The sequence below is a fragment of the Lethenteron reissneri genome, chromosome 62, assembly GCF_015708825.2.
Source record: "Lethenteron reissneri isolate LAM-NWPU_2019-01 chromosome 62, ASM1570882v1, whole genome shotgun sequence".
Taxonomy (NCBI): domain Eukaryota; kingdom Metazoa; phylum Chordata; class Hyperoartia; order Petromyzontiformes; family Petromyzontidae; genus Lethenteron; species Lethenteron reissneri.
This window is the reverse complement of record NC_083840.1, coordinates 1,236,247-1,260,077: the sequence shown is the minus strand read 5'-3', so window position 1 is coordinate 1,260,077 and position 23,831 is coordinate 1,236,247. Positions and strand designations below refer to the sequence as shown.

General features: G+C 52.2%; 1 protein-coding gene across 1 annotated transcript; it reads right to left on the bottom strand.

The window, feature by feature from the left end:
• Positions 1-10,804: 10,804 nt before the first annotated feature.
• LOC133358599 (nicotinamide N-methyltransferase-like) lies at positions 10,805-22,468 on the bottom strand. The gene is given in 5 exon segments (XM_061576977.1): positions 10,805-11,496; positions 17,249-17,338; positions 18,077-18,284; positions 19,374-19,537; positions 22,221-22,468. Coding segments are annotated over 4 exon segments (807 nt in total). The 5' UTR covers position 19,537; positions 22,221-22,468; the 3' UTR covers positions 10,805-11,150.
• Between the last annotated feature and the right edge of the window lie 1,363 nt (positions 22,469-23,831).

The following is a 23,831-nucleotide window of genomic DNA, read 5'->3' as shown; positions in this document are numbered from 1 at the left end:
TTTCGGTAAAGTCACGTAGGTAAAAAATAATAGAAATAAAATAATAAATCACGAAGTTTCGGAGGCAACAGAAATCTCCATCATCAGGTGGGACCGTCACAACTAGATTTACTGTCTCAAGTGAGGCAAACTTCCAAGAGTCAAGCTCTTAAATACAAGTTTAAGGGGGGAGGGAAGGGGGAGGGGGTTTGCTGAATGTGGAAGCCAATGAGTGGAACGTGTTGGGGGGGTGGGCGGGGCTAAAAGAGAACAGTAGGTGCATCTTGTTGATATTTTACCCGATGTTGGTTGACAATCCAAATACAAAAAAGGAGAGCAGAGTGCTGTTAAACGCTGGGGATGTCAACACTCGGTAAAGTAGAATAGTGCCTGTCAAATAAGATGGTCCAAATATGTGCAGTTAAATCTATTTTTGCATGTGTAGTAAGTATATGGAGGCTTGACGACAGGATCGGAGGCACACTTATTTATTACACCAACACAGTTATTACAGGTCACTGGGCTACAGGGATTTCTCGACAGCTAACCCCTCTAACCTATACCAATTCCTCCACTACGGGACTAGGGGAGGCTATCTGTCCCAGCTTGGTTAAGCTGGGATCCCGGCTCCCTGAGTCACCAGACCAGCTTCGTCTGGGCTCTCGGGGCCACGCCACCGGCTTGCCCTGGTCGGCCCTTATAAGGACAGCGAGCCAGGGGAGCTCTGGGGCCTACACTAGCAGGTCTTCCGTCTTCTCTGGTTAAAGCTGAGTCCCGACCTCGAGCCCTCGAGCTCATCACCTTTTATAGGACTCCCCCCGAGGGGGGGCCCGTGGGGGATGCACATTCGGACGTCGGTGCGAGCGCCACCCTTGTGTACGGCCGTAACCCCGCCCCTTGTGTTTGTTGGCCATCCGTGGCCATGCATAATCACACCTCAACATTCGTAACCATGCGCAATTACACCTCTACATCACCCCCCCCCCCTTGTACAGCTCGCAGCCGTCCCTGGCTGCAAAAAAAAAATCGTGAATAAAGGTGCATTCCTCGCGAAAACCCCGTGTGTGTGCCTCGCGTAATTTTTAACAAGAACAAGAGAATCTTAACAAGAATAACAACAGGAAGAGAGAGAGAGAGAAAAAAAATAACCCGACGCGCTCCCACCGAATAAACACCCCAAAACCAACATATATACACACTCCGGACGCCACCCCTCCCATTGTCCCCAAGGCCCCCCAACGGCCGACCTCACAACAGTCTGCGCGTTTTGGCGCGCGTTCTCGCGGCGGGCCCGTCACAAGGGCCCGTCCCGGCACGCTCAGTGACGGTTGTTGACGGTCCGGGTACAAGAGAATCAGGCGTCGCTGCCGAGTGACCCCCGACCCCTCCGGGAGGGGTTGGTGGGTGTGGACCCGTTACTCCTGTTGCACCTGGGGACGGAACAGTTGATGTCAAGTTAGGCGAGCGCAGCGACGCCGGGGAGTCGGCGGAATCCTCACACGTTTGGCCATGCGTGTGTGCGTGTGAACCCCGGGGCGGCGCGATGAATGGTTTCAACCTTGAGGGGTGCACATACCACCGGCGCCTCCCCCACTTGACGCGAACACATTGCGGCCGCAAGACCTGTACGACCTCCACTGGCCCCCGCCACGGCCGTACCAATTTCGACGAGGTTGCCAGCGGCACCTGGGGACAGTGCAACCACGCCTTGTCCCCCGGTTTCCATTTGACCACCTGTACCCGCCCCAACCGAAGCCTCTCGTTCGCCTTCTGGCGGAGATCAGAATTTTGCGCGGCCGCTTCCCGCGCCTCAGACAATTTGCTGATGTTAAATTAAACGTGTTCGGACAAGTTAGACTTCGCCTGGGGCGCCGAGAGCTTGAGCTGGGTCGCCACAGGGGGGTTTGCCTCGCGCCCATATATTAAAAAGAAAGGGGAAAACCCGGTGGCTGCATGGGGAGCCATTCTGTAGGCCTGCAACACCCCGGCTATACGAAGGTCCCAATCCGTCTGGGATACAGACACCTGCTGGGACAGCATAGACGAGATGGTCCGATGCAGCCGTTCCACCATCCCGTCAGTTTGTGGGTGATACGGAGAGGTCCGAACCTTCTCCGTACCCAAGAGGTCGCACACCTCGCGTAGGAGTTTACCAGAAAAATTCCTACCCTGGTCAGTAAGCAGCCGTTCCGGAGCACCCTTGTCGAGGACATAGCCCTGGACAAAGGCCTCCGCGATGGCCGCTGCCGACTGGTTGGCCAGGGGCCAGGCCATAGGCCATCTCGTGAAGTACTCGACCCCCGTTAATAAATACCTATTGCCCCTGGGCGTAGCGGGAAATGGGCCGAGTATGTCCAGAGCGACGAGCTCGTTAACCCGGGAAACCTTTATGGACTGCAGCGGAGGGTTGGACCCCCTAGCAGGTGGCTTCCTCTGCGCGCATTGCGCGCACGACCCCAGGAGATCCCCCACGTCCTTTGCCATGCCCGGCCAGAAGAAATCTAGCTGGAGCGTGGCAAAGGTCTTGTGAACCCCCAAGTGCAGAAGCCGCTCATGAACAGCCCATACCACCTTACCCCTTAATGCTGCAGGCACCACGAGCCGCTGGCGGCGGGTTTTCCCATCCCAGTGCATTAAAAGACCCTGGAACAACCCCCACGAGTCAACGTTCGCCACCCCCTGACCAGCCCCCCCGACGCGACGGCGCAGAGCGAGGAGGGAGGTGTCCTCCATTTGGAGGCGTCCCCATTCCGCGACCGACAACCCTAGCAACGAATCCCTCCCTTCTTGCTCGATAGGACCCGAAGCTGAAGGCGCATCGGTAGCGGCCACGAGGACCGAATCGGTGGTGACGTTCGGGGGCCTACAACGCCCCGAACCCAGGAGGCACGCGCACTCCGAAGTGGGTGGCAATCGTGACAGGGCGTCAGCGTTCGTGTGGCGGACACCCTTACGATATGTGGTGACAAAGTCATAGTCTTGGAGAATCTCCAACCATCGAGACAACTGGCCCGATGGTTGTTGAACCCGCAGGGCGTACTGTAGTGCCGCATGATCTGTACGGACGGTGAATCGCCGACCGTACAGATACGGGCGGTACTGCTGAATAAAATAAACAATCGCCAATAATTCCCGACGGGTAACGCAGTACCGCTGTTCGGCTGGAGACAGTACCCGACTACCGTAAGCCACCACATGCTCTACGCCCCCAATGAGCTGGGACAGCACGCCCCCGATGCCCGTGTTACTCGCATCAGTATCGAGCAAGAAGGGTTGTGAAAAATCGGGGTAATTCAACGGCGGAGCCCCCACCAAAGCATTCCGGAGGGCGCGAAAAGCAGCCTCCTCCTCCGGCCCCCAATGAAACCTGACTCCCTTGGACGTCAAGGCATGTAATGGTTTCGCAATCGTAGCGAAGTCAGCCACAAATCGTCGATAATACGATGCGAACCCAATGAAACTCCTGACCTCTCCCACCGAGGTGGGAGTCGGCCAGGAGCTGACGCATTCCGTTTTGGCGGGATCAGTGGATATCCCCGAGCGCCCAACAATGTGACCCAAATATCGCACCGATTCGCGGAGTAAATGGCACTTCTGCGGTTTAAATTTCAAATTGGCAGCCCGCATTTTGAGAAAAACAGCACGCAACCTCTGGAGGTGTTCCTCGAAGGATTTGCTAAAGACGATGACATCGTCTAAGTAAATCAAACACGAATCCCATTGCAAACCTGCCAAGACCAATTCCATTAACCGCTGAAAAGTTGCCGGCGCAGAATGTAAACCCATCGGCAAGCGGTTAAATTGGAAGAGACCTTGCGGCGTACGAAAAGCAGTCTTAGGTTTTGATTCGTCATCCAGAGGAAGCTGCCAGAATCCAGATAGCAAATCGAGGGTGGAAAAGAATCGCGCCCCCGCCAAGGCATCGAGCGACTCATCCATTCGAGGAAGCGGGTACGCATCTGCCACAGAGATTTTGTTCAGACGGCGAAAGTCGACACAAAACCGCAGTGAGCCGTCGTGTTTTTTCACCAAAACGATCGGCGCGCCCCACGGACTGTTGGAAGGGGAAATGATATCGGCGGCTAGCATGTCATCAACAGCCGATTTGACATGATCCTTTTCGGCGGGACTCAACCGAAAGGGATTTTGGCGGATTGGCGCGCTGTCACCCGTGTCAATATGGTGTCGCAGCAATTTGGTACAACCAATATCAAATTTGTGTTGACTAAAAACGTCAGCAAATTCGCTCAGGAGAACTCGCAGCTGCGCGCGCTGCGAGTCGGACAGGTCCACTGAACCCGCGCAAAGCGCATCCAGCCATCCGTCATCACAGTCCGAATGCGGTCGCGACGGAGGATCGGTGGATACCTGACCCACGAGTGGTTCCTCATAGGGTACCGGCGTTGCGTGTGCAAGCACGGTCCCTTGAGGAACCACGGCCGTTCGCGATCCCACATTAAGAACTGCAATGAAGGGGTCCCCATCCCCTCTCACCATGGTCTGAGCCGCGAGCAAATCGGGTCCATTGACCCCGGCCCGAGATGGTCCCAACAAGACCCCCCTATCCGCAACCCCTTCGTTAAACGGCCGACGCAACCTAAGAGGGACGAGCATCTGAGCCCCCGGAGGTACGCGCACAGTTTTTGTCACGAGCGCCTGCACAGTGGCAAACGCCCGACGCTCCGTGGTGGGGGAAGACAAAAAAGTAACGCGTCGGCCCGATGGGAGCTCAATGCACCCCTGGTCAATCAGGATACGGATGGGCATTTTGGCCAAGAAATCCGTCCCCAACAGGCACGGAACCGCGAGTGAGGAGGAAACCAAAACAGGGCCGGATAATGTAATGTCTCCGATGCAGATAGTGGCGCGGATTTGCCCAATAATTCCCAGCGAGCCCCCGTTAGCAGCATAGCATGGCACGTCAACAGGGAGCAAGGGACGACTTTGAATGGGAAGGATGTTATAAATCAAATCAGATATAATGGTCGCCGATGCCCCTGTGTCAATTAAAATCCGCACCTCTACCCCATCAATGTGACCGACCACAACCGATGATCCCGCCGACGCAGCAACGACACGATGGGCGAGCTCCGACCACTGACCTGGTTGGAGCGCTCGCCGCATTACCGAACAATCGCGCGCGACGGACGGGGAATTTGGAGCCCTGTTTAGTTGAGCGCGTGAGTGTGTGTCGGATGTGTGTGTGGGCCAAACGTGTGAGGTGCCGCGACTCGCCGTATTTCTCTGCTGGAGCTTGGGAGGAGACGGCGTGGCGTCCTGGCGAGGTGTCGCCCCGCGCTGACGGGGAGCCCGGCATCCTGACGCAACGTGGCCTTGCAGGCCACAGTTGTAGCAGCGTGTGAGCGCCCCAGATGTCCTGGGCTGCTCCTGGCGGCTCGGTCCATTCCGAGCCTGTGGCGCCGCCGATCTCCATTCCCCTAGCCGCTCCACCCCGCAGACCTCCTCCGACGGGAGGGCGGTGGCCGCCATGGCATGGCCGGCCGCTCCCTTTGCCGCCTTCCGACGTAGGGACCGCAAGCCCCCGTGTATGTGGCGCGCGATCAGCAGGGACGACATCTCCGCGTCGTCTTGAGCCAGGACGTTGACGTCCAGCTCATCAGCGAGTAGCAGCAACTTCTCAGCTACCATGGCATCCACTCCTTCCTCGTCCATCCTTGGAAAAGCAGCCTTTGCCAGGGCTAGGAGAGCCGTCCGGAAGGCCAGGGGCGATTCGTTAGCGCCCCGATGCCGATCGTGGAACAGCTGCCTGCAGTCCGAAGGCGGCCCATAGACGGCCGACAGCAGCTGCAACGCCAGGTGTAGAGTGGCGCGCTTTTCCCTAGGCGCCGAGGTGAGGGTAGCCAGAGCGTCGTTGTCCAGCATCGCCGGCAGCGCGCGTAGAGCCTCGGCGTCCGTCCAGTTCGCCATCTCTTGATGAGCGATGAACCGCCTCTTGAAGCCGCCCCAGTCTCCGTCTGCGCCTACGAATTCTTTCAGAGGCGGCAGACGCTGCTGCAAGGCGACGTCCGTGGCTGCAGATCGCTCTCCGTCGCTCCCCGCCGATGATACAGTGTGGGCGGGCTGTGCGCATGGCATCGCCGGTCGCTCCGATGTTGACGCGCCGGCCGGTGTTGATGATGTCACGGCTTGTGCTTGGCGCTCAGCAGTCACGTGACGCGGGCCGGCCCCGCCGTCCGCTCGCACTGTAGAGATGGCGGGAAATTTAACCGCGAGCCGCGTCGGGGTGGCGGGAAACGTCGCCGCGCGCCGGCTGCTGTCGTCGACCCGCGCTGCCCCTCCAGCCCCCAGCCGCGTGATCTCCTCCAACGCGGCGGCCGCGGCGTAGAGCAGTTCCGCCAGGCGGGAGTGGGCCAGCCGGAGTCCTTCAGCCGACGCATCCCCCCCCTCTTGTCGTAGCGGCGCGGGCGTACTCGGCCCCGGCTGCTCCGATCCGACCCCGGCCATCTCTGGTGTTGATTCGGCCGCGGCGTCTTCCATCTCCGACTCCTTGGTACGTGTCGTCCCTCGTGTGTCCATCGTTTGGACGTTTTACTTCTGACACCAGATGTAGTAAGTATATGGAGGCTTGACGACAGGATCGGAGGCACACTTATTTATTACACCAACACAGTTATTACAGGTCACTGGGCTACAGGGATTTCTCGACAGCTAACCCCTCTAACCTATACCAATTCCTCCACTACGGGACTAGGGGAGGCTATCTGTCCCAGCTTGGTTAAGCTGGGATCCCGGCTCCCTGAGTCACCAGACCAGCTTCGTCTGGGCTCTCGGGGCCACGCCACCGGCTTGCCCTGGTCGGCCCTTATAAGGACAGCGAGCCAGGGGAGCTCTGGGGCCTACACTAGCAGGTCTTCTGTCTTCTCTGGTTAAAGCTGAGTCCCCACCTCGAGCCCTCGAGCTCATCACCTTTTATAGGACTCCCCCCGAGGGGGGGCCCGTGGGGGACGCACATTCGGACGTCGGTGCGAGCGCCACCCTTGTGTACGGCCGTAACCCCGCCCCTTGTGTTTGTTGGCCATCCGTGGCCATGCATAATCACACCTCAACATTCGTAACCATGCGCAATTACACCTCTACACATGGTTAATAACATCTTTCCAATGATTACTCAGTTTGTACCCATCATCACGGTTGAAGTTATGTCTGTTTTGTATATCTGGATGGCTTCGTGTACAAACCTTTGATGGTAGCCAGAAGGATTGCAGAGCACCTTGGTCTCGGAAAAGACAATCTCATGGGAACCGACAGCGTTGTAGCAATGATCGGCAACGGCAGAAGACTCAATTTTGCCGTGTTTCAGATCTGACTTGTGCTCGCGGACACGATCAGAGATATGACGTTTCGTTTCCCCAATGTAACAATCACCACAGCTGCAACTCAGTTTATAGACTCCAGGGTATTGCAAGTCAGGAATAACATCCTTCACAGATGGAATTAAATCACGTATTTTATGTACTGTACTGAATCGGACTTGGATCTTATGTTCGTTTAGAATTTTGGAGATCTTTTTGGTCACGCCTGCTATGTATGGCAACGTGATAGTTTTGATCGGAGTTTCAAGTGGCTGTTTCTGTATGGTGGGAGAAACTGCTTGGCGGATGGTGCGGTCAGAGTATCCGTTCATCCTGAGGGCCCGATGTACATGTCTTAATTCACTGGCCAGGTGGTGTTGGTCAGAAATGCCATGAGCTCTGTGGTATAGTGTTTTGATGAGATAATTCTTTTGAGACGGGTGCTGGTGGGAATCAGGTTTCAAGTAGGAATCTGTGTGGGTGGCTTTCCTGTAGACAGAATGTCCCAAGGATCCATCAGGTCTCCTCTCAAACAGAATATCTAAGTATGGTAGTTTGCCATCTTTCTCCACTTCCATGGTGGATCTGATGGATGGGTGTCTGGAATTTATGTGGTACAGGAAGTGGTTCAATGCTGGGAGGCCATGTGGCCAAATGACGAAAGTGTCATCCACATACCTCTTCCACAAGGAAGGACGCAGGGTGGACGTCTGGATGGCGTCTGATTCAAACTTTTCCATGAACACATTGGCTATCACTGGTGACAAGGGGGAGCCCATAGGGGTACCTTCATTCTGTTTGTAGAAGGTGCCATTCCAGGTAAAATAAGTGTTGGTGAGGCAATGCCTAACCAGTACAGGTACATCCGAATTCAATCCATGTTGGACCAAGTCTTCAATTATTGTTAGGGTGTCAGGTACTGGGACTTTGGTAAACAGAGATATCACATCAAAACTAACGAGGATATCGTCAGGAGATAGTGTCATGTCCTTGACCATAGAGACCAATTGGGTTGAGTTAAGTACTGCTGAAGAAGTCTTGCCAGTGAAGGGAAGCAGAGTATCTGATAGAAAACGGGCTAGTTTGTAGGTAGGAGAGTTGATCATGGACACGATGGGCCATAGTGGGGTGCCTTCTCTATGGATCTTGGGAAGACCATAGAATCTGGGAGGTCTAGCAGCCGAGGATTTTAGGAAGGGACGTTTGGTTGGTTCGATTAGGGAAGTCGAACTCGTGATGATTTTGTCGTTAGGCTGTTAGTAGGATCGCTTTTAATTTTGGAGTAACTCCCATCATTGAGTAGATCCAGGATTGTGTTGTTATATGAGCCTTTATCCACGATGACCGTAGCATTGCCCTTGTCGGCCGAGAGGATGACTATATCTCTCTTTTTTAGGTTCGCGAGTTCAGAGCGTTCGTTTTTGCTAATGTTGCTAATGGGTTTCTTAGCGCTCTTAAGGATAGTGGCTATTTCAGCTCTTGCTATATCCGCATGGATGTGTCATATGCCTCTGAGGGCTACATCAACCTGAGAAATCACATCCTCTACTGGTATATGTTTAGGGGTGACAGCGAAATTTAGTCCTTTGGCCAGTACCGTTTTCAAATTGTCAGAAATTGGGATGTTACTCTGATTAATAACGGTCTTGTTGACATCCAGCTTTGTGATGTGTGGCTCTGGTTTCTTCTTTGATAGGAGGTTGAATTTAGAGATCAGATTAGCTTTGCATTTGGCTGACAGCGAGTCAGCAGAAGCAGCAGTCATGTTGACAACACCAAACTTAGCCCTTTCACAAGGAATCATGTCTACATTAACCACAATGCTTGTGGTCGGAATGAAAAAAAAACATACTCTGATAATATATGCATTGTCCTTGAAACTGATTGGTCCACACCAGAGACAGCTTTCTCTTGAGCTTCATCTCAAACGGTGTTAGACCAGAGGACGCTACTCTATCGGGTGTCACTACGCATGTACATGAGATGAAGCCCCGTCCTCACTCGTGTGCTGACAAAACCGACATCTCCCCCATCCACTAGGATCTCAATCACGTCCCTCATCACCGCTTGTATTGTATTGTTGTTGTAACTTTCCGAGCCCCTGCCCTATACTGGACACCTGTGAAATAAGAGTTTCATAGCTCATGGGAATTGCTCCTGCAGTCCAAAGTAAAGATTCTGATTCCACTCGAAGTCACGCAAACCCCCTTTTTGGACCCATGCACGCGTACAACCTTCAACAATGCAACTTCAACCCTGATGACGTTGTTTGCAAAGCCGAATGGAGTTCACAAAACCATGGTGAATGTGTGCAAACAGAAATATGGTGTAACTCTGTAGTGTGCGACTGTGGTAACCCAGGATAGACCAAGGAACTCGATGATCCGATTCGCAAATGTATAAGGAAGCATCGCAGCGACACATTCCGCTACTCCGGACGCAATTGTCTGGTTAATTAACCACCCCGATGTAAAATCATACTTGTTGCTCTACATGAACATGAGCCATATGAAGGAGATGCGCAATGACTGACATGCAGTATGTATACTGAACTTCTTTCACACTGCACGTAGCCAACTGTACTAATCAGAGGTGCGGGGGGAAGGACAACAAACATAACAGAGATTTTTTTGGGTTAGAAGGCATACATATATAAATGTGTCATTAAAACCAGCCACCACTCAACACAGCCAACTAGTAAGGGTTGTCATGTAAACAGAACATGCCAAGCAAGTCACTAGTATAGCACACTGGTGTGTTCGGGAGCCAAGCCACAACATTTACAATGCGAGGACAACGAACTAAACACATTCCTGCGGAGGGAGCTGGTAGGAACGTTGGGTTGCTTGGTCAATGGCCAGGGTCAACGGCGGCGTGGTGTATTCCGCAAATATCGCCGACTGTGAGGGCAGGCACAAGCCGGCGTGAGTAGGTTAAACGTTTAAGGGTGACCAGCCCCTCCCCACCCAGCCCCACCCCTCCCACCCCCCACCCAGCCCCACCCAGCCCCTCTCCACCCTCCCCACTCAGCCCGTCCCCACCCCCCCTCTCCACCCAGCCACACCCCTCCCATTTTTGGATGCACGACGGACGGATGGACACAATAATCCCCTGTGGGCTGGTGTAACCAGGAGGTTCCTACCAGTATAAGCAGTTCTAAAGAAATTAGTTTATGTATGTGTTGCGGTGGAAAGACGACTCTGAGGCAGATATTTTTAGGGGCTTACGCCAGGGTTTTATTAGGGGTGTACGCCAGGGGTTATTAGGGGCTTACGCCAATAATGGGCTAAGTGGTAATACACTTGTTCCCAGGGTTAGGGGTCCTAGGCTCCCAAGCCCAACTAGCTTCCTGGGCTCTTCCCACTGCGCCGGCCGAGGGATAAACCAACATCGGCCGACTGGGTAAAGCAGCCACTCCTATCGCTAGGTGCTGGGTTCCTCTCTACTCCATCAGCCCTACCCCTGGGTCTAACTTCCACCCTTCACGTTCTCGGGCTCCTGCGACTGACTACGCTCACGTCACGGGCTCTAGAATAAGTACCCCAGGGAAACATGACATCATCGCCCCACCCCCTGTGCAGGACGTCACATCCTGTGACGTCATCACACCGGAAGGTGAGCGTGAAGTAATGTCCCCGACTACTCTACATATGTATGTTGAACTTCTTTCGCACCGTACGTAGCCAACCGTGCTAATCGAAGTTGCGAGGGTAGTACAGCAAACTAAACACAATATGCAGTTCTAATGAAATTAGTTGATGTAGTTTGAACTTCTTTTGCACCGTACAAAGCTACCCATGCTAATCGGAGGTGCGTGGGGGGGGGGGGAAACTAAATTAAACACAAAAAATACGGACGTTATTTTTTCTGCGCTACGATTAAGAGCAACCCCTTGAAGTCAGAGGCCCTCTCCCCTCCAGCGACATCAGGCGCCCCGTGCTTGGTCAGTCGGCAGACCGTCAACCCCGCCGCCCTCACGGCGTCTACCACGTTGCCCTCGTCCACGGGCAGCACCCCGAAGGTCTCGACGCCGACGCGGTAGAACGTCTCCTGCAACACAGTGGCCATGACGAGCTACCCGCCCGGACGCAGGCGCCCGCACATCCGGCCCAGCGCAGCGCCGAAGCCTTCGACCGAGTCGCACGCAGCCTCCAGGCACAGCGTGGAGAGGACGCAGTCGAAGAGGTCAGGGATATGTGTGGACCTGCCGACCCGATTAACCCTGGTTATTAGAATCAGGATCTTTATTTAGGACTGCAAAAATCTGCAGTCCTAAATAAAGATCCTGATCGTACGTAGCCAACTGTGCTGATTGGAGGTGTGGATGAAGCTCTTTTTCACAGATGTCCAGTAGGGGTGGGTCAGAAAGTTGCAACAACAAACAATACAAAAATAACGATCGGAGTGCAAAGTATAGGAAAGGTAAGCAAATCGATAAAACGATATACTTCTAAGTATACAAGTTCCAATTGCATAAGTACACCAAGTCCCACACCTCCGATTTGCAGAGTTGGCTATGTACGGCGCAAAATAAGTTCAGCATACGTACGTACTTACAATTCCCAAGCTTGTGCAAGGCAGCACAAACAACAGCAAGAACAGTCCCATACCACATCACGACAACGCACAATCCCTCAATAATAATAATAATATCGATACATGTGTAGTGACTGTGATTGTCACTGTGTGGTGCCGGGCTTACGAAGCCATGGAGGATAATGTGTTGACATGTGTAGCCCGCTTGCGGGGCGTAGTACCAGCCCTAGCGGGGCTTGGGTGAGCGCTGGTCAGCGCGGAGGCACCGCGAGCAGTGTGCGGTGCGGGCTCCCGGTGAGGGAGCGAGAGGGAGCGTCAGCCAGCCAGGGTTACGTTGGGGCATGATACGCCGGTTGACCTGCTGACACGTGACTGGATGATATTGGAGGGGTGCCACCATTGGACGGGGACCGCTGGGCGGTCACGTGGTCTAAAAGAGCTCTCGGGAGCCTTCGAGAAAGAGCTCGAGAGATCTAGAAGGTGGGCGGGGCGAAGGGCGGAGCCAGCCCCAGCCCAGGGGGATATAATGGGGGCCCTGTGAGGGGCTCGGGGTTCTTCGTGTGCTGGTGTGAAGAAGATCCACGTCGGGGAAAAGAAGCCTCTAGCAACGCGGTCCGGGACCCAGCTTGTGGTCTAGGCCGGGATAGCGAACCGTGTCTAGTTCTGCCGTAGCGTGGTTAGATGGGAATTCGATACTCGAGTGTAGATTGTGTTATGTTATGTTGAAGTTGCTAAATAGTGTTGCTCCCAAGACAATGTCTGCGACTCAGTTAGACTCACTACACATGAGTAAGGATGAAAGATACAAATAATATTTGTAAATACAGTTGCATCCAGCACTAATCTTGTACACTGTATAGAGATTACACAAGAACAACTGCCGTTCGCCACTAAGTCGTGGTGATGTCACCACGGGGCTTGTGGCCTGGTGAAGTGTCGAAGGCTCACTGGCAGAAGGTCATGGGACAGGCCCAGGTGCCATGCGTTAACTGACTGAGGTGACTGAGGTGACTGGCAGATGCACATCTGCAATCCCCATTGTGCCAACTTGCTACGTTTTATCCGCCCGGTGTTCCAATCGTTGTTGTGAGCGTCGTCCTTCTGACCTCCATTGCTGCTGGAGGACGACTGCCTCCAACTACCCAGTAGAGTCCCTAATCAGCCTCAACAGAGGCCGATGTTAACACCGTTACTACCAGTCATTGCCACGTGTAATGTACACATGTATGTTGAACCTCTTTCGCACTCCAAGTAGCCACGGTGCTCATCAGAGGTGCAAGGGAAGGACAACAAACTAACCACAAAAAGCAGTTATAAAGAAATGCGTTTCAATCTAGATGATATAAAAGTGCATAGCTACCGGATGCTTCCTAATATCAGAAGGAAGAGCATACCAGACTGCCGCACAAGTGCATTTGAAAGCATGCAATGCAGTGGCACACTTCTTCTTTCGTATGGCATGTAAGCAACAGTTTGTATAGATGTCATAGTTGACTGTTAAGGTCCTTTAACCAATCCAAGGCGGCAGTAGATGTTGTATAGATTATATTGATGATGTGAGAGTTGATGTTAAGGTTCTTTAACCAATATAGATTTGAAGTTTTCGTGACTGCAGGGATCCATACTCTTTGGTTCTTTCGGTAAAGTCACGTAGGTATAAAATAAAATAAATTAAATCACGAAGTTTTGGGCGCAACACAAGCGTCCGTCATCAGGTGGGACAACCACAGCAATAAACAATTGCTGAAGTGGGCAAAAGGGCTGCTGCAACAAGAGGCCATATAGGCAAGAGCAGGGGGAGGAGTCAGCGAGAAGGGGTAGGGGGAGTGGAGGCTACAAGCTAAGACACAAGCACGGCAAAAAAATGCCAGGGTGGGGAGGGGAAGTGGGCGGGGCTGGGAGTGGGAGGGTTAGGAAGCTGGAGATGCAGATATGAAGGCAGGCCAAAAGCAGTTATGGTTTTACCTGGTTAATAACATCCTTCCAATGATTGCTCAATCTGTATCCATCTTCCCGGGTGAAGTTATGTCTACGCTTAAATAACTGGATGGCTTCATGAACAAAACTTTGATAGTAGTCCGAAGGTTTGCAGAGCACCTTGGTCTAAAAAAAAAACAATATCATGAGAGCCCACAGCGTTATAACAATGGTCAGTCACGGCAGAGGTATTAGTTCTGCCGTGTTTCAGATCGGCCTTGTGCTCATGAACACGGTCCGAGACATGTCGTTTTGTTTCCCCAATGTAACAATCACCACAGGTGCAACTTAGTTTGTAGACTCCAGGGTATCGCATGTCAGGAATGACATCCTTCACAGATGGGATTAGATCACGGATTTTATGTACTGTGCTGAATCGGACCTGGATCTTGTGTTTGTGTAAGATTTTGGAAATATCTTTGGTAACGCCAGCTATGTATGATAATGTGATGGTTTTGATCGGCGTCTCAGGGCGTTGTTTCTCCATGGTTGGAGAAACAGCTTTGCGGATAATGCGGTCCGAATATCCATTCATTTTAAGGGCCTGGTGTACGTGTTCCAGTTCACTGGCTAGGTGGTGTTGGTCAGAAATGCAGTGGGCCCCTATGGTGTAGTGTTTTGATAAGGGAATTCTTCTGTGCTGGATGGTGGTGGGAATCAGGTTTCAGATAGGAATCTGTGTGGGTGGCTTTCCTGTAGACAGAGTGTCCCAAAGAGCCATCAGGTCTTTTTTCAAACAAAACATCCAGGAATGGTAGCTTGCCATATTTCTCCACTTCCATGGTGAATTTGATGGATGGGTGTATGGAATTAATGTGGTTGAGAAATTGGTTCAATGCTGGCAGGCCATGTGGCCAAATGACGAAAGTGTCATCCACATATCTCTTCCACAAGGAAGGACGTAGGGTGGATGTCTGGATGGTTCTTTAACCAGTTGACACTGTGTGGATTGCAGCGTTACCACCAGGGTGTACATGGATGGCACACTCGTCGGTGATGTGTATCATGGTTGGGCTTTACTATAGTAGTAGTTTGGGGATTCTTTGATTTTCCATATATGGAACAATGTGTACACACATCTCCCGACCTGCATCAGAGCGTGGTTCAGTGTGGTCCACAGCGATCGTGAGAGAATCCAGAACTTCCATGGTCGGGTCCTTAAAAAAAAAATTGTTTGTCACATTTGCAGCCGCGTACGCGTCAGACCATCGAGTGCCGGTGTGTTTATTTTCAGCTGCCAGAGCAGAGACGCGTACCCAGAAAGGCTTCCTGGATTTAAGCCTAGGGCGTGGGGGTTCATTTATTCTTTGGTGGAGTGGTAAAGTAAAGTTCTCCACTATTTTGTACTTCCGGATCGTCACAGTATCCCGTCGGACGTTAGCTGGAGCGGCGATGTTCGCCAGTACAAGAGGCCACGGGAATGGAGTGGACTTCAGGGTGCCACTGATGATACAAAGTGCAGTGTTAATTTCGAAGTTAACTAGGTTATTGTGAGCGATGGCACTCCACACTGGAGCACAGCACTCCGCTGTAGAGTGGACTAAGATCTGTGTTTATATTTTCAACGTGCAGGCGTCGCTTCCCCACTTTTGTTCCCGTGAGTTTCTGGATAATGTTCACTCATGCTTTTGTTAAAATTTTGGCTTTGTTCAGGGTGGTGCCGGTAGTTTAGCATCCAGTCTAGGGTAACTCATAGGTACCGAGGGTGGTGGTCTTGTGTTTAGTGGTGTTCCACAGAAGTTGACATTTGATGTTTTCGTGGTTTTCATGTTGTTCAGGTGGAAGATGGAGACGACGCTCTTGGAAGTGTTCTGCTTTCGGCGCCAATTCATGACGTATGCTTCTAAGCTGTTGAGATTTTTTTCAAAAACTTTTCCAGTGTTCATTTTTTGTCCGGGCTTGGGTTGCCAGTGTGATGTCATCTGCATACATGAACTTACGGGAGGATGTTGCCGGAATGTCACTGGTGTAGAAATTGAACAGCAATGGGGCTAGAACAGATCCCTGCGGGAGTCTATTATTCAATCTTCGTGGGCTGCTGGCAGCCCCTCCAAGGTGGATGGTGAACCATTGGTCGCTCAGAATTGCAGGGATGAGTCTGATCGTCGGGCGGCAAGACACGGCCATCGCAAGCTTCAGCAGGAGACGCTTTCACCATACGGTATCATATGCTGAGAAGAGTTCAATGAATGCTGCTCCTGTTTTGAGCTGGCATTCGAAACCTAGCACCTGGTCGCAGAAATTTCGGCCAGTTCGGAATCCGGCTTGTTCCGTAGGGACTATCTTATTAAGCATATGCGTCAGCCTTTGGAGCAGGAGCCACTCCATTAACTTGTAGCAAATGCTGAGGGAAGAAGATAGGGCGGTAGTTTTTGGTCTCCAATGTGTCTTTTCCGGGTTTAAGAATGGCTATGATCTTAGCCACTTTACACTCCTATGGTCCCACGCCTGAGGAGTGAATATCAGTAAGGAACAAGGCGAGCCATTGTCTTGCTCGTGGCACCAAGTTCTTGATGAATTCTGGGTAAATACCATCGAGGCCTGATGCTTTACCGGTCTTCATCTGGGCAATATCAACATCTACTTCCTCCATTGAGAAAGGACCGGAGAAAGCGGAGGTTTGTTTGGCAGCAGTCAATAGTATGGTAGAGTTCTTTCTAAACTTGCCGTCCTGTGTTTTTTATTGATAGGTGCTCGTGAGATGCCGATTATCTGTCCGGCAATGTTGTCAGGACTGACTTGTGGAGGTTTGTATTTTGGCGTGGGCTGCTGTTCCCAGCATCCTTCGGAGGCTCCAGGCTTTATGGGTCGCTTTTGTAAAGTTAAGCGCCTCCACCGTTTCACACCACCTTTGTCTTCATGCCAAGTCCAGTGACTCGAGGAAGACATTTGCAGTTTTCTGCTTGTGATCGGAATAACATTTCCGGAAGAGTTTTTCGCTTTCTCCAAACCAACGGGGAATGAAGACTTTTCTAAGAGCTGTGAGCAATTAATATTGGACTTGGCTCTTCTTGCTGGTAGGTACGAGTGTTACCATTGTTGCGCCCCCTATCCGCCGCCTCTGATTCTGTTAACATCTCTCGCCATGGTGGCCAGGAGATGGTAACTACCTCACCTGGTATACAGGAGGTCGTGGGTTCAATCCCAATCCTGACGCCTGCTGTATATTTGGAATTTGCGTGTCTCTCTCTCTCTATCTCTCTCCCTATGATCGCATGGATTTTTCTCCGGGTCCTCCGGTTCTTCCCTAAACATTTAGAATCAACATCACGTGTTTAGAGTATTTGGTTGCCATACATTTGCATCTGATAAGCCACTTCGTTGAGCTATCATTTGTGGCCAGGTCACTTCTGAAAAAGAGCTACGCAGCTCAGTGTGGGCCTTACCTGGCAAAGTAACAAAAAAGTAGATTATAGCTGAGCTTAGTCAAGAAGGGGCCTCACCCGAGTAACAGGTCATCCTGGTTGACGTCGCAGGGCAGCACGGCCTGAACCGCCCTGCGTAGACGCTCCGTCTTCTCCTCCTCACATCCGCTACTCACATACGCACACACGCACACACGCCACGGTGTTACGCACACAAACAAGAGCCCGATGCAGGGCCAGCCTGCCTCCTCTCTGCCCCCGACGACAGTGTCCCAACAACTAAACTAAAAACTAAACTATTTAATTTTATTTACCAGGTTTGTATGTATGTTGAACTTCTTTTGCGCTGTACGTAGCCAAACGTGCTGATCGGCGGTGCGCAGGAAGGAAAACAAACTAGACACAAAAAGCACAAAGCAGTTAGAAAGAAATGAGTTTCCAATTTACATTTAGAGTGCACAGCTCCAATGTCTTCCTAATATTGGAAGGGCGTTCCAGACGGCTGCAGAAGCACACCTGAGCTATGTCACTTTTTGTTAAGAAGCGGCCTGGCCACAAATGATGGCTCAACGAAGTGGCTTATCAAGTGAAAATGTATAGCAGCCAAATATTCTGAACGCACATTGTTTCTAAAGTCGGAGGAAAAAACCGAAGACACCGGAGAAAATTCCACGCAACCATGGAGAGAGAAAGAGACGTAAACTCCAAATATACAGCAGGCATCAGGGTCTGAATCGAATCCATGACATTCTGTATACCGGGTGAGGCAAGGTAACACCTCTTAGCCACCATGGCAGCCCCCCGTCTTTCGGCTGCTTCACCATCCTAGAGTCTCACGGCTCTACTCGGCTGACCTGTACTCGGGGGGTTCTACAACGCGAACGCGGTGGAGAGAGAGGCACTTGCCTCCTTCCCTCGAGGCGGCACACGAACTGGACGACGCTCGTCCAGTCGAAGGCATCGGGGGAGCGGTTGAGCCAGCCTTGGAGCTCTTCCCGGTTGTTCTGCGCGTACTCGGAGAGGTAGATCTCGGGGAAGCTCTCGCAGGCGCTCAGCACCTGGTAGATGGTAGGACCCGAACCGACGTCCAGGAGACGCTGGCCTGACACCTCGCCTGGAAGCGGTGAGAGGAGAATAAAAGAAGCGTTCAGAGTGAAGCATGGAGTGTTTGTACGTGTGTGTGTACGGTGAACTTCTTTTGCACCATACGTAGTTAACTGTGCTAATTGGAGGTGCGGGGGAAGGACAACAAACTAAACATAAAATGCAGTTCTAAAGAAATTAGTTATCAATTTAGTATAGTGGTGTACTGTATAGTAGTGTAGTGTATGGAAATGTAGTGTATAGTGTAGTGTATAGTGCAGTGTGTATAGTAGCGTAGTGTATGTATGTTTAACTTCTTTCGCACCATACGTAGCCAACACACTGCTCAGCCCCCTCCATATTCAGCTGTTCAGCACCTACCTTGGGCCCCGTGAACATGTATTTTTCCAAAACTGCTTTCGGGGCGTGGCCTAAAGTGTACGTGTGGCTTCTAGTCCGATCCCTGGGTCGCTATTGCATCACGTGTATCCTCTCGTGTCTAAAAACTATATGACACAAGATGCCTCACTCCACCTGACAATTTCACGTGAAACTAAACTACACATCTGTTTTATTTCACCAGGTAAAGGCCCACTGAGCTGTGTAGCTCTTTTTCAGATGCGACCTGGCCACAAATGATAGCTCAACAAAGTGGCTTATTATCACGTGGAAATTTCTGCAGTCAAATACTCTAAACGCACATTGATTCTAATTGAGGAGGGAAAAATCCACGCAAACTCCAAATATACAACATGCATCAGGATGGAGCCCACGACCTCTCCTGCATACTACGCAAGGGATTTAACGCCTCGCCACAGCGGTTCCCCAACAATGAGCGGAGAGCGCCGGACGGCTAACACGCAGTGGGTTGGCACGGTGGGGAGCACAGGTGGTGCATCCGCCAGTCGTCTCAGTCAGTCAACCCAGACCACCTGGGACTGTACCGTGACCTCCTGCCAGCAGCGAGCCTTCCGCGCTTCACGCGATAATCCTCAAAAGCACACCTAGGATGGCACAAGCACTGTGGTGACATGACCGTCATTTTAACAGCTAATGGCGGATGTTGTTTTGTTGTTGTCGTCGTTGCTGTTGTGACCGTCATTCTTGTGACTCCGAGAACCTGTGGCGAAGGCCGAGTGCAGGAACTGGAGGAGCTGGGGCAGGAGCTCGCCCTCCCCCGCGTCACCCTGGGCTGTGCTGAAGTACGCGCGCATGTACTCGCGCGGGCTGAAGTGGGTGGCATATTCCTTTCCCTGCCGCCTGGTCACCTCCCGAGCCGCCATTCTGCTTCAGAAACATCGTCACGGCAATCGTGGAGAAAAGAAAGGAACAGAAAAGATTGTAAAGAAGCATGGGGAGATGTGTCGCGACCCGAATCACAGGGGTTGAGCGACGAGGACGACGATCGTAATGGGAAACGGGAATACAGTTTCAGTGCGGCTTTGGGAGGCGTGATCCCCGTGGAAAAAAGGGCAAATAACCCACCAAATCTTAACGTATGGGGCTTCACACTCCTCGTGAGAGACTCGTTCAGGTGTGGTGTCACAAGTCGGCTCAGTTCAATTTCATCTCTGATTAGATACGTGTTAGCTACACACGGTGTGGAAGAAGTTTAAGTTCAATACTGGTGAACCAGGCCTTCACTGACCCCCCCCCCCTCTGGTTTCCTAGATACCCTCATGACCTCAGTGTACCACACTCGCACCGATTTCAAGTGTCGACGGTACTTTTGCAGCTCTTAACAACAAGCAATGAGTGTGTATATATGGCGAACTCCCGATTATCCGCGTGCGGTATATCCAATTTACGGATAAACCGTGCACCCGAGATTTTGACGTAAATTAATAACTCATGGATTTTCCCTTAAGCCCAAAATGTATAATCTAAAAATAGTTATACATGTGTAGTGCTCTACTTGACACGACAGCTTCTTGCTTTTCCTCTTTCTTTATTTCACCAATAACAATCAACATTCCTCCAGCTAACACCGATCAACGTTTCTTCTGCGCGTTCTCCGCTCGCTCGCCGCGTTCCACCGGCCTCGCTCGCTCCCCATCACTCCTCCGTCGACTCTCCTCTCCACTCTCTCCGTCACACTCAGCCTTTCCTTATCGGCTCTCCCGTCACACTCAGCCGTATCTTTATCCGCTTCTCCGCTACTCTCCAGCCGCTCTCTGCTGGCTTTGCCATCACACTCCAGCCGCGTCTGCTGGCTTCTCCATTTCTACCTTATGCTTCTCCATTTCTACCGTTTGCTTCTCCACTGCTACCGTACACTTCTCTACTGCTACCGTACACTTCTCTACTGCTACCGTACACTTCTCTATTGCTACCGTACACTTCTCTATTGCTACCGTACACTTCTCTACTCCCTCCGGCTCCGCTGCTTCGGCTCTAACATCCTTCTTCACTCCCAGCCGCGAACTCCCGTCCGCTTCGAAACCCCTTCTCTTTATCCCCCAGCCAATTAATCCAATCAATCGGTGGCATCCCCCGCGACGCCCGTCGCCCCCTAGCCCCCACTGGCACCCGCCGTGTTTTCCCAGACAATGCGGCGCCACTTAGCGACAACAACAACTTCTTGGCCAATCAGCACCCTCCGTCCTTAATTGCTTCCTGCCACCTGCTACCGTCCTCAGACAGTGTGGCCCCACATCTCGACAACAACTCCCAGCCAATCAGCACCCTGTGTCCTTATTTGCTCCCTACCCGTCTCTTGCCCTCTCCTCACGCCTAGCAACAACAACACCTCGATCTCGTTTGCTCCCACTGTACGCCATGCGCGCCTACACCGACTTCAGCGTGTGGCGCGTATCTCAGGCACTACACATGTGTAGAAGAGTTGGCGACAACTCACTCAGAGACGGAGGTAAGGTTAAGGGCTTTTGCCGTAAGTTTTTAAGGGCTACACCACACACGGGGGGTGAACTACTTCCCAGGGGTTAGGGGTCCCGGGCTCGGTCCCACTGGGTCCCGACACAGCCGGCTGCCCCTGTGCCGTCTCCTCTGCGCCGGCCGTGGGATCAGCCAACACGGCCGACCGAGGAGCACAGCCACGTCCAGCCCTGATGCTGTGCTATCCCCTATTCCTCCCCTTAGCTCCTGGCTCCCCCCGTTCCACCCTACTTCGACCCTACTCTCTAGCTTACGTCACGAGGTCCCCCCTTTATACTCGAGGAGCTGTGTCGTCATGTGCGCCGTCCAGAGCGCATGACCCCACGTCCCGTGACGCCATCGCACCGGACAATGCACATGACGCCACTACCCTCTTCTACTCCTCTACACATGTAGTGTTATTATTGGAAATGTTTATAACAAGTGTGCCTCGCTGGGCAGGTGGGGCGTGACGTCCGCCCGTTCCGCTCCCTCTGCCATGTCTGTAGGCTCGCGCCGGGCCCCCGCCGACCGAGAAACGGGGCCCCCCATGCTAGCGCCCTCTCCGAGGGACATGCTCGTGCTGCTGGCCTCAGAGCCGCACGGGGTTAAAACACACACGGGTGCATACCGCAGCTGTCGCTAACAGAGGGGCCGCGAACCCCGCTATCACCGGCGACCGATTAACAATGTGGCGCGGACCGCACACTTCCACCTGCACGTGATTAACTCCTAACGCGCCCCGCTAACAAAAGGGGCTGCGAGCGCGCTCACACCTGCACGATTACCCCACTCGCGCAAACATGGTAGCTATCCCGTGATAACCACCGCACGTTCACTCTCGCCACATGTTCCCCCACCGCTACCCAGGACTCGGCTTGCACACGCAGTCGCTCCACACAGAAATCGCAGACACCATACCACCTATGCTCTGTGCTAACTTTTTTTCTGGGCGCAAACCACAATCCCTTCAATTATGCTGCCCAGTCGGCACTATCCGGGGTGGAATATCTCGAGGGAAAAGTCTAACCTCCTACCATCTATGCTCCTGCTCACTCAAGTGCCCTATCACGTACCCAGTAGCTGTACTCACGGCGTCACACAGATGCTGTGAGAGGCGGAGGGAAGAGGACGATAAAGCCTTGCCTCACACTGCCTAGTAGCGGCCCTCACTGGCGTCACACGGACGCTGTGAGCGGCTGGAGAAGGCAGGACGGGCTGGGGGGTCTTGACGGCCAAGATGTTGAACTTCTCGTGTGGCCCTCGGGCTCCCCTTTTTATCCCCCAGACTTCAAAAGCCCGGAGTCGCGTTGTACCGCGCGGCCAATCGTGCGCCTACCTGTGGTTACAGCTCGGCTTTTTCCGTTAGTTTTTTTGCCCTTACATGGATCGCGGTAGCCGGTGCTTCTGCGATCTATTGTTAATCTGGATTAACAATATATCGCATCCGGGTGTGTATTTGGTATGGGGGTCGGGAAGGGGGGGGGGGTCGTGGCGCTGCACTCCCTTGACCTCATCGTCTGCCTTTCTCACTTTTTCCACCCAAGCCTCTCCCGATTGTCGTGAATGACTCATTGCGGCTGGCCCGGTAACCTTTTTGTGCCCCAAACAATATTAAGCCAACTCAGGGGCACCGCGATGTAAATTGTCTTGCGAGGGTCGTTCAATCCCCTGGCACCTGGAAACTGTGGGACTTTCCTCTTAGGGACCCTTCCGATTAAAACCCTTTGTGCCAAGCAATCCCACGCCAGTGCGCTGCGTGGATGTACTCGGTGTGTTGGCCGGGGGGGGGGGGGGGTTGCGGCGCTTGCAGAGTACCACACAAGTCACGTGCTTAAGACGAGCAAATATGTATCATTTGTGATAGCCAGGTCGCTTGTGAAAAAGAGCTACAAAACTCAGTGGGTCTTACCTCGTAAAATAAAAATAGCTCAATAAATAAGTTAGATTAAATAGTCTTGAGATCTTCCTGGCTAAGCAATCACGTCATGAAACCCAAGACCACCAGACCACTTGATTACACACACATTAACTGCTAAACGCAAACCTTTTCTGGTTGATGATAGTGATGATGACGTTGTTGAAGTTGTTGTTGCTGCTGCTGCTGGGACAGGAACGAGGAGGAAGCTGCCGTCTCTTGCCTCCCTAAAAGTTTCTCTGAGAGCAAAAAAAAAACCAGCGCAGGAATGTCCTCGGGCTGCAGCGGTAGTGGGGTTGCTTTGCCAGGAAGCTTTCTCCAATGGCTGAAGCCAGCCCCACTAACTTCTCCCCCCACCTACCCTACCCAGGGCTAATGATTGATGGAGGCCGAGCAAAGTTCCTCAAAACAGTCTCAGTGTGGTTCTCAACCGAGGGTACGCAACTATAGGGAAGGGAGGGGGGTGATGTGGCAGCGTTATGCGACACATAGGAGGCCCAGTTAGCCACAAGGGGGGCCCTGAATCAACAAGATAAAAACAAGTACAAACATTTTTTTTTTATTTAAAGCTTTCGTGACAGCAGGGATTCATATTCTTGGTTCTTTCGGTAAAGTCATGGAGAAGGGTAATAATAAAATAATATAAAACAATACAAATTATCATGACGTTTCGACTGCAACACAAGCAATCATCATCAGGTGTGAAATCCACAGCAAGAAAATAAGTACATGTTAATTTTTAACTCCAACAATTACCCATGAATGAAAAAAACCCATTAACAAATG